The 16,094-nt window shown below is 42.5% G+C and overlaps 1 protein-coding gene across 1 annotated transcript; it reads left to right on the top strand.

Moving 5' to 3' along the window:
* Window positions 1-1,643: 1,643 nt before the first annotated feature.
* jcadb (junctional cadherin 5 associated b) lies at window positions 1,644-9,460 on the top strand. Its single transcript, XM_076097238.1, has 3 exons — window positions 1,644-2,546; window positions 4,708-8,594; window positions 9,426-9,460. The coding sequence occupies exons 1-3, from the start codon at window positions 2,221-2,223 to the stop codon at window positions 9,458-9,460; spliced, it is 4,248 nt and encodes a 1,415-aa protein (XP_075953353.1). The 5' UTR covers window positions 1,644-2,220.
* The last annotated feature ends 6,634 nt before the right edge of the window (window positions 9,461-16,094 follow it).

The raw sequence follows: 16,094 nt of genomic DNA, 5'->3' as shown, positions 1-16,094 counted from the left end.
ATTGTAGTTTCAGTAAAATAAATAAATAAAGGTATTTGCTGGGAACAATTTTGGCAAAGCATCACCCTAACTTGAAGTGAGTAGTGGTTTGTAAGTTCTATTTTAACACTCACGTCTTTGATTCAACGGCGTCCTTTAAGGGACCCCTTCAGAATAGAAAATAAACAGCGAGTCACTATTCAAGTCCAAACATTATTAGCCAAAATGCTAATGTTTGCAAAGCCTTTGATCACCGTGTTAGTGTTTCATAAACCATCCACTGTCATCTCGAGGCAGGACGGCCTGTTATAGCCACAGATTAATATATCAGACAGGGAAGGCTGCGTCTGCATTCACACACACACACACACACACACGAGAACACACACACAACACACACACACACACACACACACACACACACACACACGAGAACACACAAACAGCAGAAGAACTGAGGAGACTCTTCAACTTCAGTCTTTTGTTTGAACTACTTGTTGCATGATATTTAGAGCTGAAATAAGTTGATAGATAGAAAATGAATTTAACAATACTGACGTTACATTAATCGTTTCAGAACTTTTTCAAGCAAAAATGTTTTCCTAGTCTTCTGCTTTTCTGTGTCATTTGGGATTGTTGACTGAATATCTTTCGGTTTTGGAAAGTTGGTTGAACAAAACAAGCAATTTGTTGACATTTTCTGTCGGCTTTGGGAAATGTGACGGGCGTTTTTCACTATTTTCACACACTTCACTGACGGATCAAATAATCAGTAAACTATCAATAATCGTCAGATTAATCAGCGATGATAACTTACTTGCAGCTGTAGTTATATTTACAGTGTTGAGTCTGAGAGAAGTGCTGAAAACAGAGCATGGTGTGGTGGCCTGTAAAGGTTTGACTTACAAAGTCACAGATTAGATAAATAAATAAATAAATAAGATATGATGCACCTGTAAGAATGCACTTGTACAGAGATGATAAATTACCATTAAGATGAATTAAATAGTGAAAATACACATTTCTAGAAGTAAGAATCGTCTCACAATATGACATGAAATAACAAACTAATTAAGATTCATGTTATGTGTTTTTTTAAAATTATTTTAACTTAAACTTTACTTTCTTTCCAGTCCTCGCTTCATTTTAGATTTTTTTGCTAACACTGCAAGTTAGACTTTTATGACCCAGCAGCTTAATCACTTTAATTACATGTAATAAATGTAATATGTTTTTTTCTGAGGCCATTACGACAGAAGAAATACGAGCTTACACCGTGTATAGCGACACCGCACAGAGACAAGGGGCAGTATATATTATTTGCAGTAATTTCATTTCCCCATGTCTGTGGCGATGCAGAAGGGTTGCAGCTGTATAACGTTACCAGGGGGGCAAATATATAATGCAAAATATACTGGAGGAGACACAGACTCAGACTCTTCTCTTTTCTTGATGTTGGAGAAATTCTTCGTAGTTTTTGTGACGTTTTTTGACTATTGGCAGAAGCACAGCATCGTTCACAGGCTGATGAGTGTCTGGAGAACAATAACTGTGGTTGTAATTACTGATGACTAATGTTACACTGAGAACCTGTTTCTATTAAGGGTAAATCACATTTTTGACTACTTTATCGGCGACAGAGGGTAGAGAAATCTATATTTAGAGAGAGGTTTAAAAGATGGGAACAACTTTCAATTTAGCCATTCCTCTATGAAGCGACACACAGGTTTTGGAGAGTTTGGAAAGATGATAAAAATGTCTTTGGGAGGAAAGAAGGGCGTGGCTAGATTTGGGAGAGAATCCATGCTCAGGATAGTAAACTGCATTAAAAAAGATGGGCTCTTAAATTCTGCAGTGTGCACCTTTAACACTGAAGCTGTACATTCCAGAGTCAACCTTGGAGACACAGTAATGTCTGCACAAATTACTGTTCCATGTTTAGCACGTGTTCATGTTTAATTTAGGAAAACATTCTCCAAGCTTTCAACATAGCCCATGCTGTAAAACGCCTGAACACATCTGGAGATGTAACACAAACGTCTGTATTTTCTGACATCTGCGATTCGAAGTGCATGCAGAAATAATCTGTTCACATGTTACCTCTTCCCTTCCCCTGTCCTTCCCTCAGTGATGGCCTCTGCTGAGCAACCGTGCTCCAGCCTCCACCAGCAGCACTGCGCATAAGGCGGCAACACACCCACCTTTGCCCTCCTGCCCAGAAGTGAGAGAGCCGCTGCCACCATGTACAGTGTGGAGGACCTCCTCATTTCGCACGGATACAAATTGCCCAAGAGCGGCCCTCCGTCTGCCACGCCTTATGACAAGCGCCCTGCTGATTGCCAGCGCGAACTCGTGGACAACAGGGCTGGCCGGGGGACACTGAACGGGTACGAGGCGGACCGGGGGGCATCTATCACGGGCATCTATGGCAGCAGGCAGGCACTGGTGAAGGGCTACCCCACCACAGACAACGAGAGCGGGGAAAGGATCCTAAGGAGAAAAGAGCTCGGCATTGGTATCCTAGGTGACGCTCAGCCCTTGGGTGATTCTCTCGCCACAGATAGTGGGTGAGTGTTTTTTTTTTTTCCCCTCTCTTTTGCGATCCCCCACACCCTTTACCTTCCTTTCTTTTCCCCTTACCCCCCTCTTTCTCACTGGGGCCCTTTGGTATTGCATGCAAACTGAGTCTGCACTGCGCAGGTTTTTTTTTTTTTTCCTTCCTCCTCTTCCCTTTCCCCTCCTTCCAGAAGCTGCAGAACACTCTGGCTGCAGCAGCACCACTGACATATCTTATGCCGGCATATGAGGAATTATGAAAGGTGCCTTTGCATCCATTTGAGGTGTGTTCACATGCCCGCACGGAGGGGGTGGCTTGCGTCTCTGCGGAAGCCCACCCAAGCACTGGTGTCGTCTCCGCAGCCTCCAGACGGGAAGATGTAAACAGCAGCACTAGACAGTGAGCAAACTGAGGAGGACTGAACATGCCTCAAGACAGGCGCGTAATCACTCCACTATAAACACTGGCACACTGAATCCCGCCCAGCACGTGCTCTGTGATGTAAGCATGTTGCTGGGCAAGTGTGCACAGCGCGGCTCCCCTCAGCCATACAGTAGCATATGCTGCTGAGGATGATCCATTGACTTTGCTGCTTAAATGAACCAGTACGGTGACTAACGCAGCGATTCAGAGCAGCGCAGATATGACACTCTTAAAAAAGGGTCGTTGTAATTCATTTTGAGTTCTCTTTTATTTTTTACGAGACTTGATATTTTTCAAACTTATATTGTATTATGTATTCATGATATATATTATGGTTGGATTATGGAACTGCTTACTGCAAATCATTACCACATTATGTGGTTGTATCATAAGTAATAACTAGCCGGAGAAAATACAATTATTGATTTATTAATATTATTTGAAAGACCTGATGGTTACGTTTAAATTTCGAACCCGCACTCCCTCGTTCCATTATAACTGACTGGCATCAGGGTGGCTTTAAAACATGGTTGGATGTGACGGGTGACCTATTCATGGATATCAAAGTGTTTCTTCTGCTTCGTTCAGCACCAAGAAAATGACCACAACTGCTTGGGAAAATTCCAAAATCAAAATAACAATATAACAAAATGACCCCCTTTTGAACACAAAGAAGTGAGGCTCTGTTTTATTGTCGACTCAATCTGTTATAATTAAGTATGCTATTTCTAAGATAATTGTGTTGGCAATGAAATATTCATTACAGCCATATCCTGCACCTAAGAGGTACATTTGGAACCATAACTAAAATGATCTCCAGGCGGCACTGCTTTATCACACTACAGTGGAACCACTGTTTTGAGCCTGCCAGAAGTCACTAATTTTATGTTAGGTTTAAAATGTATATTAAAGCTTGTGATATAAAATATACGTTCAAAAAGGGCCTCTTCTTCTGATTTTCTCCTTTATGATGTTTTATTGTAACATGGAGAAGCAGACTGATTTACTTAAAAGTGTTTATCGGTAGGTCATACTGTATTTCCTAAAAGGGAACAGTTTGGTCTTGCTAATCATAGGTTCAGTTAATCAGAGGGAAAAAAGGTCCTTTTTGCTATCGTGCAGGTTATGGGATGACTTTCTCTAAGAGCCAAAGTCGCTGTCCAGATGACCAGCTTACAAGATAAGGTCAGCACAATTTAATATGCAGATCATATTGCAGTAGCATCACAATTTCATGGTTTCTTCAAGGGACTTGGGAGCCGCTGACTTAAGCACTTCTGTCTCATATGTGCTGGCTCTCCTTGATTAAGTTGCATTGGAGAGCCAATACTGCCAAAGCCAAGCTACATGCTTGAGACTGGCATAGACACAATTATCAAATCTAAAAAAGGGTGTTTTTATTTTCGTATATCATCATAGAAAGTGATATAATATTCATATAATATATAATATACATTTTTATTTGTTTTGGGAAAGTCTTCCTATTGAAAACACTTTAAGTATCAATGTTTCAATAGTGTCTTTTTTATTGTTTTTCTTTAAACAATGGAAAAACCAGAACACTGTCAATCATGAAAAGAATATTGCCTTTCAGACACTATTCTGTGTTTGTACCTAATGACTGTGAGTCAAATGTCATTCATCTTGCAACTGTTTTGCAAGTGTCAACCTAGATTCAGAGCGCACCTCACTCTCATTCTGTGACACTTTGAATATCTTATTCACACTGAACTTTTCTGTCTTTGCAGGTTCTACGATGTTCCCAGTTTGACTTACTCAGAGCCGTTGAGCCACGACGAGAGGGATGTTTCCTACTGGCGGAGGCGAGGTCAGGACTTTAGCATCCTCCTGGACTATGCTGATGGCAGGGAGCTGAGGGCCTCTGCTGGCGCATGGAGGCCACAGGCCCTGATTGCAGCAGAGGAACACAGAGCAGAGAGGCAAGCGCAGCAGCTATGGGAGGACATTTCCTGGCTAAGGGACCTGGATGCAGCCCCTGGTCAGCTAAGGGTGACTGGGGAGAGGAAGTGCCAGAGCCTCGGTACAGAGGAGTGGAGGCCTGCTGTGGGCCTGGGAAGGCAGCTGTCGGAGGGGGACGGGGACAGGTGGGCTCAGGACCAGTACCGCCTGAGGACACCTGAGGGTTTTTTTCACCCAAGAACTAAAGCAAAGTCTCAGTCTCTCCCCAGAGTTTTGTCACCTGATGGAAGTGCCAGCAGAGAGCTCATTCCCTCCAGGCCGAGCCTACCTGATAGACAACAGAGAATAAGCAGCACTGTCTTCTCTGGACCCTATAGTAGGTATATCTATAGTGGTGCTGTTGTCAGGGACCGGTGGGGTAGGAATGCAGGGCCAAGCAGCCATGTTGCACTTTTACCAAAGCCCAGGTTCAGCAGGCCTTTAAAGCCTCCGTCATATGAGACTCACCAGCAGACTAGGGGTAGCGCAGAAATGCTTGCTATAGAGCAGGGTGCCAAACAAAAAGAAAGACCTATCTACTATCCAAGGGGTGGGGAGCTGAGACAAGACTATTTCGCACAACACTCCCTCACTGGAATGGAGCCCCCAGGCTACATCCCACCCCCATCTTATAGAAGAGGCCCACCCCCAAGAGCAGTTTCAATGAACCGCAATGAAATGGCAAACTTAAGATGGAGGGCGGAATCTCTGCAGATGCCCCACTCAGATCCTGGAAGGTGGTTTTACAGACAGGCGGGTTCATGGCTGGAACATTATGGAGAACGTGCTGCGTCCTATCGAAAACTGGTACATTCTGGACATGAAGAACAACCAGGTCATGCCCGTCAAGTACCCACCGAAGACCCAAGAGTGAAGCAAATCTCAGGAGGGCCTAGCGGAAATTCTCTCACTGACTCAGACAAGATCCGTAACATCAACAAAGAGATTCTGCCCGCTAAGATTTTAGGACAATCTACACATGATAGTGCCTTTCCTCCCCAACAGGGGCCAGCTCTCAATACTGACACCCGCAAAACAGCTCTCACTGACAACGACAGCAGTAATCGATGGTCCAACAGGGGATTAAACAAAAAAAGTGAAAGTGTAGGGCCTGAACAAAGCCGTAGTCAGTTTTTTCCTTCATCTATTCTGGGTAAACCACCACCTCCCCCATGCAAGCCGGCCGACCAGGGTGTCTCTGAAACTGTAACTGAAGTAAAAAAGGTGGAACAACCTGAACCACCAGAGAAAGACAAATCCAAGAATCTAAAAAAGAGACTTAGCGAGACCATTTTTTGTTTAGTGTCTGTACCTGTTACTCCGCAGCTTGCTGGAACAATCCGTGATCAGAATAACAACAATGAGAAGTCACCAGACCCAGCGGACAGTCCTAGTGACAACAAAACTGGCCATTTAACAAACCAAAGTCTCCAAAGCACATCTTCAGCTGAAGCTGAGCTGCAAGCACTTACTGGTAGCATAGCGAGCAGCAAAACAAGCAGTCGAGCGAGCAGCAAAATGTTTAAAAGAGTACCCTGTAGACCCCCTAAGATAAACCATTACAAGGAGATGAAACTGTCGGGTACCTGGCCTGCAAACCAGTATAGAGACCAGGAGACACAAACTAGCCCAGAGGCCCAAAAACCTGACTCTGAAAACAAGGAAGCACAACAAGAACCTGTCCCTCCTGGCACTGAAGTCCCTCCTGATAGCAGCGGCGTAGTGGGCACTGCCTTCAGCTTCCCTATAAAGGGGGTGAAGAGCCTGAAACTGTCAAGCAACAGCGCCTTCTCTCTGACCTCCACCTTCTCCAACCAGCTGAACAAGAGCACAGCTCAGCAGCCAGCAGTACCACCCTCAGGAAATGTGGAGGAGACCAAACCAGCAGCAAATAGTGGGCAGGAGCCATTTGAGCAGTTACTGCTGAAACCGGCCAGCCAGCGTCCATGGGATGCTGTGAAAGAGCTGGAGGTCATCAAAAAAGAAGTCCAGGATCAACAGCAGCAGAGCAGCAAACAGCCCAGTGTTGACAAGTGCATTGAGGACCTTAACGAGGCCTACAAAGACATCTTGGAGCTAGGCACTGCCAGCAATAAAGTCCCAAATGGTTCTGTTCAAATCCCTGAGCGTATCAAAATCCGATTGACATCAGAACCTCTCAACAAACCCAGCAGCCTTAGGCGCAGTGCAGTCAGCTGGTCTGTTGACCCAGAATACAGGGAAGTCAAGAGCGCCTTCTCCAGGCCTGCAACAAAGTCAGTAACCTTCAGCAAGCAGCTTAGGGAGGAGCTCCCCGTCCCACCTCGGGAGACAGGTTTCAGAGAATACAGGGTTATTACGCATCTTTCCCGGAGACGGAGCAATGATGGCAGGACAGTGAAACTAGACCTGCCGGATGAGCCTATCGAGACACCACTTTGTGACTTCAGTCCAACAACGCGCACCGCAGCAGCTGAGGTGCCGTGGGCAGATAGACAGCCAATGCAGGACGCCTCTACGCTCACTAGTCCTCCTGATTATGAGGACATATGCCAGACTTTGCGTCACCCTAGAGACCCGGCGGATGTCAATAAAGCGTCCGCAGGTAGTTCTAAACCTAATGATGCAGATACTCTTCAAGATCTCAGTGCTGAATCAGAGGAGGAGTGCCCTATTTGTAAAAGAGAGCTCGAGAATCAGATGAGACAGGGCCCATTGCCTCCGCTTCACGAGGAGAACAGCTCGGACAGCTCGACCAATCAAAACGGCAGTCCGCCGCGACGCGCTGCTTTAGAAAGTCCAGCAGGAGATACAAAAACAGAGGAGCCAAATGACTCAAGTTTGAATCAGTCAGGGTCCGACCTGTGTGCTGAAACAAGAGAGCAGCATTCAATGACAGAGAAAAATGTGGGAGGGGGTGACAAAACAGACAATGCTCCGGCAGAAGACGATTTGTGCGCAGTTAATCCTGCTGAGCGCGTCCCTGCAAATGGAGCTACGGAGGACAGCGCATCCACAATATTAGCAACTGATGTGCCAGCAGACCCCCAAGTCACAGGGGAACAGAGTGCTAGTGAAACAGCAACTAAGGAAGCAGAATTAGGAGAGAAGGAAGCCATTACAGGAGAAACACCTGCGGGCGTTGCAGACAAACAGACAGCTGAAGTGAAAAGTGAGTGTGAGGGACAAGACAGTACACTGCCTGATGACAAGCAAGAGCAAGAAAAGAAGCCATTTGCTACTCCAGAGCATAGACTCGGTCTACGGACTCATCTGGGGCGAGACCACCCAGGGTTACCGGAGTTTCCGCCAGATAGACTGCCACTCTCAGTTCCCCCAAACCTGGACCGCAGGCTGTCTCTTAGCTTAGAGGGGGAGAGGAGGAGCAAGGGCCCCGCCCAGCGAATGGAAGCCTTGCAGACCAAGCTGGCTGTTTCTCCGGGTCGCGTGGCAGTTGAGCACCTGGCCCGCATGAGGGAGGTGGACGTTATGTATCGTGTGAGGCGCCTCAGCATCAGGAGCACTGACTCTGGGGAGGGGGAGGCAGAGGCAGAGGGGGAGGGCAAGGACAAACACGAGGAGGAGCCCCACCCTGCTCCTCAGGGAGACAAGGAGAACGATCAAGATCAAGAGGTCACCCATTCAAAGCAGGTCTCTGAGGAGACAGTGTTGCAAGATGAGGAGGAGTCTCTCTCAGGTAAGATAAGAACATTAGACTTGATAAATTAATTAGCCAAATTCAGAGGACTATCTGTACAGCTTTACAAATGTACCCACATTTAGAAATGATTAAGGGTAACCTTAAGAAAAAACAAACATTTATTTCCCTTGTGGTTCTTGGTCCACAGAGATTCAGTAGACTATTAAACCAAATGAGAAAAGGAAAATATCAATGCAATTATTTAAAATAGTTCAATGCATCATATGATTTCACTGTCTCTATCCACAGATATATATGCATGCTTCAGGATGACTGCAGACTAAACCATGAGTGAATGTTTCATTTAAATGCTGAGAAATGTGTCGATAAAACTAACTATGTTTATAGGTATTGATAGGAAATGTGTTTTTAGGAGACATCAAATTGTGTTAATATTCATGAGGGAAACATTATATATTTAGTATTTTTGTCATAATTTATGGGCATTTTTTCTCACCAATTGTAAAAACACCAATTTAGAAGAACGGTTACAGTCTCATGTAAGTCTGCACAAAAATACATTTTTAGATTATACGGTTGCAATTTATCAAAATTGAGGAGACTGTCAATGGGCCTTGCTGTTAAAGACATCTCCACAAGATGGTGTCGGTGCCCAAAGATAGTGCAAGTCTTCAACCCTCCTCAGTGAATTCAAATCCATTAAACATATCACTGACTTTTACATCACTAGAGTAAACAGAATACATGCAAAGCACACTTGAACACTTTGTACCTTACTACCCTTCTTTGGTTTAGATCCTTTTGTTAAATGATATAATACAATAATACATTTTTTGTGAATGAATCTTTTTCTCCTTTACATTTCAGAACCCCATGATCCCAGCCGAGTGGAGACAGTGTAGAAAGACTGCGTCCATCATCTCCATCTGAGGTTTTTAGCTCCAACACTGTGACCTGGCTGCCTACTAGAATGCCTTCATCTCATCTTGACACTGAAATGGCCTTCTTGTCCGACAAGAGCATTGTGTACACCCTCACCCTCGGCGCTGCGTTGACTACTAAGAGTGCTGTTCCACTGCCAAAGGGAGGTGCCCCTTTAACTTGTGGGGCAACTTCCACTTCGAATCCCTCCCCAGCCTTCCCAAACTGACTTCCCACAACCCCATCCGTCCTCCATCCCGAAGCCCATCCTCTTATAGGGTTTTTACTAGTTAGTCTTCTTGTAGCGGCTTGTCCTTTCTATTCTACCCTCCCTATGCTTTTCTCATTGGCAGACATTATGCAATTCTGTCGTGCATACTAGAACTTCTAAAATGTCCATAGTGAATACAGTCGAGACATTTTTCGCATACTGAACGAATCAGTTTGTTTACGGGCGAGCTGTTAAGGATATGAATGTAAGCGTTTATGTTTAGCCTAACGTAGACTTAGAAGGGTTATTGTCACAAACCTGTTCTGTTGCATTTAAACTACACCAAAATAAACTGCGTATCTGATTGTGTCGTGGTGAGGCAACACCTGTTTTAGAACTGGACATCACTGTCTCTGGCTCAAGAACTGTTTTGATTTTCAGATGAGATCAATCAGCCTTTCTTTTTTAAAATTTGAACGACATTGTGCCCTTTTTCATTGCTTTTGTACACACTGCAACCATAACCCATAGAGCTCTTCAATGAAGAGTGACTCTACACCACATGACATGATAGACCGGTGACCTATTATACGTTACATTGGTTCTACGCTGGAAAAGGGAGAGCTGCCTTCTTTAACCAGATGTGTGTTAGTCCTCTGATCAATCCGATGTATAGCTCCCATTTCCAGGTAATTTCAGGAAGCAATAAAGGCACGGATTGAGTTCAAGTGGTGGTTGGTGAATTTGGCAAACTTAAAAAGATGGATATAGGGATAATGAACAAAAAAAAAAAAAGATTAAAAAAAAAAAGATAGGTAGAGCAATATTGTTGTACAAACAGCTCAGTGGTGTAGTGGAGCTACCTGTAGGAACCATTGTCAGGAGTTTTAATGTGAACGTGTCATTCAAATCATATTACAGGGATATGGAATCGTGTCAGGGTATACGGGCGCTTAACGGGGTGGGTGCTTTACTTCATGAGATATATCTATGTTCATACATCTGTATCGCAAAAAGACGTCATTTCATGAAAAATTATTTTTGTTATCATCGAATTGTTAATCAGTTTGCATAATGTACAAAATAAAGTATATTTTAAATATTTTAAGAGATATTTTGTATTTAACCATGAAATTTTATTTCTCCACACTTCTATCAAGCTGAAAGTATCACATGTCTGTATAGAATCATACTGAGAGTATACATAATTTTCTAGTGCTTTAAAATCGAACAGAGCGATATAAGAAGGGATGGCCCTGTGGTGTGCCTTGATCACACGGTTCGGTTTCAGTGAGCGATGGGGTTCATCATCGCCAGTGTTGATGTGGTGGAAACTTTATGATTGTGCCATGATTTCCTATTTGATAGTGCTTTTTCACACGCTAACAGAGTCAATGTTGGACAGTCCTTGTGATATTTGATACGTCAGTCCATCTCAGCTGTATTTCCTACGTTGGTGGTCAGACATGACCTGTGTCATATTTTTGTCTTTGTATGTCTTCCAATTCAAATCATGTATTGTTCTGTTGTTGGTTCCTCAAACATTGTTAGAAATAAAATTGGGAAATTCTTTTCTTTTCCTTCCTTTCACCCTCCCTTTCCTCCCTTTCTTTCCCCCCTCCTCCTAACCTCCTCCTTTCTTTCTTTGTTTCTTTCATTCCACAGTGTGTTCATTTTGTGTAAAATGTTCTGCCGTCCCTAACACTTATTGCACTAAAGGATACAATGCAGTATGCTATTTTTGGCTAAAAACCACGAATTTGCAAAGAAAAGTACTAAAACAGACTTCTTTTTAAATACAAGGGTTTTTAATACATTTTAAATCATCACTTAAAACTTACTTAATAATGATAAAAAAAATGATCTTGTGGATAAAAACAAGTGTGCAGTTACGTGGTTTTTCCCACAACAGCAGCGCTGCATTGGTTTAATGTATCAACAGATTTGTAGTAAACCATCACTGTTTAATCACAAGTATCACTTAATTGTTATGTAGCATTTTACAGTTGTAGCATTTTATCAACTCAGAACTTTGTCTTGTATTTCAAACATTTCTTGTAAATTTGGAATAATCATGTCGCCTTATTATGTGTGCATTACATTATACTCCAGGCAATGCCAAATATTAACCTACTAAGCACTGTTTCATACCTTAGGTTTTTACAAACAACTTACTGTTCTGCCATCCCTCTGGCTGGAGGGGTACAGTAGCATTGTGGATAGTTTCTGCTCTTCATGCCGTTTATCTGTAGGGAACATTGAATCAAAACTGTGAACTTCAAATAATACAAAAAGCATAATTTAAAAAAAGTGCAGGATGAGATTCAGTGTTTCAAGACAACTACACAGTCAGCATCACAGGGAGGACAAGCTGGCACGCCCACAATTACTGACACATGTCATTTTCAATTAATTTTGCGGACTGAAAGGCTTAGCCTTGGTCTTGTGTGTAAACTGCCCCCGACACATTTAAATAGCTATTTCAGTACATACGCCCCCCCCCCCCCCCCAATAATTGGCATGTCAGGTACACTTGAACATAGTGTCATTTGACTTTTTTGTACTGCAGGTTATGTGCAACATGAAGTAATTATGCACACTTGTAATATTTTCTATTTTCATATGAGATTTAAGTGCTTTTTTGTACTCACTGACATCTTTTTTTCTCCCTTGCATGAAATGCAAGAGAGAGGAGGAAAAAAAATGTTTTTCATAAAGTATATTTGCATTTGGTACTCCAATAGTAAAACCAGTGGGCAAACATTATGTTTTAGAATTTAATTTACAAAACTATGCCAAGTATTTAAAAGCTATTTTTAGAGTAAATAAAAAAACTCATTCATTTTATTTCCTTTAAGACATGCCTTTATCTTTGTATCTATAAATATGAGCATAATCCATAGTCATGATTGTGCTACTGTTGTATGATACTGCAGTCTGATTCATAAATAAACTCTTTGCATGAAATTTGTGTTTGTGATCAATTGCCTCGGGGACATTTACAGGATTTGTTTCATGCTCTCGATCAGGTTACTGGGGGAAATACTTTTGTTGTTCTTTGTAAAATATTTTGAAAAAATACAGAACTTCCTCTCTCCAATATATATATATATATGTTTAAGTTAAACAACCCATTTGGGGATGGAGAATGATTAGATATGTAGCCATATAACATAGTATACAATACTACTAATAATAATTTAATACATCTGTTTACAGAATCACTGTATCAGCCCCAAATAACAGTGTTAACGTTAGCTTAAATACTACATAATCTGGTGCTGCCAGATGTTAAAGAGGCTTTCATCCAGCATAGTTACACATTTTTGAAACTACGAATGATTACTTGTGTTTCCTGTAGTAGCCATAGAATGTATTAATAGCTAGCTAATTAGCTGCTAAGGTACACCTAAGGTTAGCTAATTCGACTACTGTAGCTAACGTTTTAAGCTTAACGTTAGCCTCAAACAGGAGGAAACTTCTAGATTTGTTCCCAGTAATTTTACACAAAATATTTACTTGTGGTATGTTGTTCTCTTGCTAACCACAAATCAAAACCAGGTTTTCTTTGAACCTGAAGCTTCCGATTTGCCATAGAAAGCAGGCTAAACGTAGTAACGTTAGCTAGACTTTTCAGTTTTGGTAACTGTAGGTCAACATGTGACCGTTGCTGACTATGTTCCTCAGATAAAACCCCAGAATAGCATGAACCATTACATTTTCACTTTTCTAACTGAGGATTATCTTATTTTATCTTATCACACCTTCTTTGGTGTCTTCAGAATGAGACTGTTCCAACTGCCACTGTTCTTCAGACCTCACTGCCATTAATCTCCAGCTGTCCCCCCATCACAGCTGTCTCCATCTCTGAGTCATACCAATGTAAGTAAACCACATATCTGTCATTACGTTACACTTTGTACAACTGTCAAGCATGCTTGCCTCTGTTGCTTGGGGAATACGTAACTCCATTAAGGGCCCAGTGACAGTTGTCCTTGCACACATACTGCATTCTCTACAACCACACCCCAGAACATGAGAAGAAGAATAAACTGAAAGGAGGAGAGTACTTCTTACACTTAACATGTGTTTGGTGTAAACACCTGTAGAAAGACGCAAAGGATTGCATGTATCTATGTACTTATTATGTCCACAAGATGGAGCTAAACTATAGAAATACAATATCAAAAACACCCCAAAACCCTGATTCTTCTCTACCAGAAGATGTGCAGGCAGATAATACATTTACAGTTTCTAGTCCTTTTAAATATAGCATACATCTTGTCACTTTGACACATATACTTGTTAGTGCCCAAGTGAAATACATTGTCACTCTATAAGCAGCCTATTTTTCACACTGTCTACAGTAGATTTATAATTATACCATTGCAAACTAATAGGTAAAATAATTGTTAAATTCCAACATGCAGCCAATTTTCTCGAAAATAAGGATTTTGTTGACTTTAATGCCTACATCTTCAAATTATTTTCTTTGTTTTATAAATTGAAGACATATTGTGAAATAAATGGGAAAATAAATTATTTGTTTGCTTTGCTCACATTTCTATTTTTGGAGGTGAACAATAGTTGCTTAACTTTTGATAAATATTTACATCAGCAGAGAAGAGATCCTCTTTAGTGCACCTCAACAGCTGTCCTTTAGTACTTTGGCAAGGACGCAATCTTAAATATTACACACACTGTGTAATGATGATGTGTTGATGAACCAAGCATTGCTCAAAGCAAAAATAAAAGTGTATTGCAGCTCCGTGCTGCAGAGACCCCGATGTTGTGGTCCAGGAGCCCCTGAGGAGCACGGATCACACACTGTGCTGCTGGATTGGAGCTTAACAGCTGATTGGATCCCCCCGCACTGGGAGCCCGACGCTTCCTGGCTATTTATGGCAGATGCCCGTCTATCGAGGCCGCTCTCTTCAGCCCATACATGGTTGCTGTGGGATGAGGTTACCGCGCCGATTTTGGCCCGCACTCCACAAACCCCTCAGAGGCAATGTTGTGTCGCCTCTCACTCGTCAGTGTAAACTATCAGACCAATGTCCCACACCTGGTTTGCATGAATGGATGAATCTTAAAAACCCCAGTTTTGACTTTTGGAACAGTTTGAAGAATCACTCAGTGTTGGAGGATCAGTCCGTTTTTGCACCCCTCTTGTGTATTTTTATTTTTTATTTTTACTCAACTTCATCCCTGTCCCTCTCCTTCACCCCTCTCCTGCATACCCCACTCCCTCTCGCTCTCTCTCTCTCTCTCTCTCTCCCTTCTTCTCTTTCTTCATTGCTCGGCTGTTCCTGGACCGATTTATTTGGCCCCGTGCAGCAGAGCTAGTGGGGAAAGCACCAGGCTATATTTGTCGGCTGCTGAAGTCGGAACTGCTTCGTGGTGGATGACTTTGGGTTTACCTGCTCACACCTGCGCGTCCTGCCTCCTGCCTCCTGCGTCCTGCCTCCTGCGTCCTGCCTCCTCAGCATCTGCTTCGCTCTAAATAAGGCACGTGTGAGACTCGTTTGTTCGGTGGTTTTGAATCTCAGAATTCTGCTGACGGGATAAATGGACTATCATTGAAGCTAAAACATTGTGAGTATGGTTTTGTCTTTCTTATTTTAATCCCATGCATGCTGTGGTATATATATCAAGATGAGGTCAGCAAGTAAGCAGACAGTTATGAATCTGACAACCATCATTCAGCTTTGTGTTGAGTTATGTAAACTGTAGACTCTAAGTAGATTAAAGGACATTTAGCTGTTACGTTAGGCTACTTAATTTACCTTTGAGCTACAATAGCTTCCTCATGACTTAAATGTACAAAATAATTGCAATAATATTCTGGTATCTAATAAGGCAATGAAACATTTACTGAACTATAACAGGATGTTTGAATGCACAGACGCTGCCTCACACCTGATTTACTACACTTGAAAAAGAATGGCTGTTAATTACTAAATAACTTTGTGTCTTTGATTGTTAACCAGCCATTTGTATTCATTAATTCTGGAGTAGTAGGTATCAGCAGGTGAATTGTGTCAACCATCAGCTGTTGAAACAGGATCACTTTGGGTCACAGTCAAAGACAATATCAGAATTACTTCATGTAAAAAGTGCCATAAAGAATCAAAGATAGTGAAAGTGTTGTACCTACTAAAGATTGGGAAACTCATTCATAACCACTCTTCATTATTTTTACCAAGCCACCCTGTCGTGTGTTCAAACTTTGGTGCCAAAGCTCAGCAGTGTGCGTGTCTGGTTTACATTTTCTCCCTCGGAGGACTGAATGTAGTGTCCCAACCAAACCTCCCTCTTGTTGCTGCGCGCCGTCTCAAGTAACCACACGGGAATTAGCATTCCAACCTCCAGATTACGGCTGTAAGGTGGCATGTGTGTGCAGC

This window comes from Anarhichas minor, unplaced genomic scaffold (genome assembly GCF_050575085.1).
Source record: "Anarhichas minor isolate MPS153535 unplaced genomic scaffold, ASM5057508v1 ptg000024l, whole genome shotgun sequence".
In the NCBI taxonomy this organism is placed as follows: Eukaryota; Metazoa; Chordata; class Actinopteri; order Perciformes; family Anarhichadidae; genus Anarhichas; species Anarhichas minor.
This window is presented reverse-complemented; position numbering and strand designations above follow the sequence as displayed.

Coding starts and splice junctions, on each gene's coding strand:
- jcadb (XM_076097238.1), top strand. CDS start 2,221: ATGTACAGTGTGGAGGACCTCCTCATTTCGCACGGATACAAATTGCCC. Junction 2,547..4,707: donor TCTCTCGCCACAGATAGTGG/GTGAGTGTTTTT, acceptor CTGTCTTTGCAG/GTTCTACGATGTTCCCAGTT. Junction 8,595..9,425: donor TGAGGAGGAGTCTCTCTCAG/GTAAGATAAGAA, acceptor TTTACATTTCAG/AACCCCATGATCCCAGCCGA.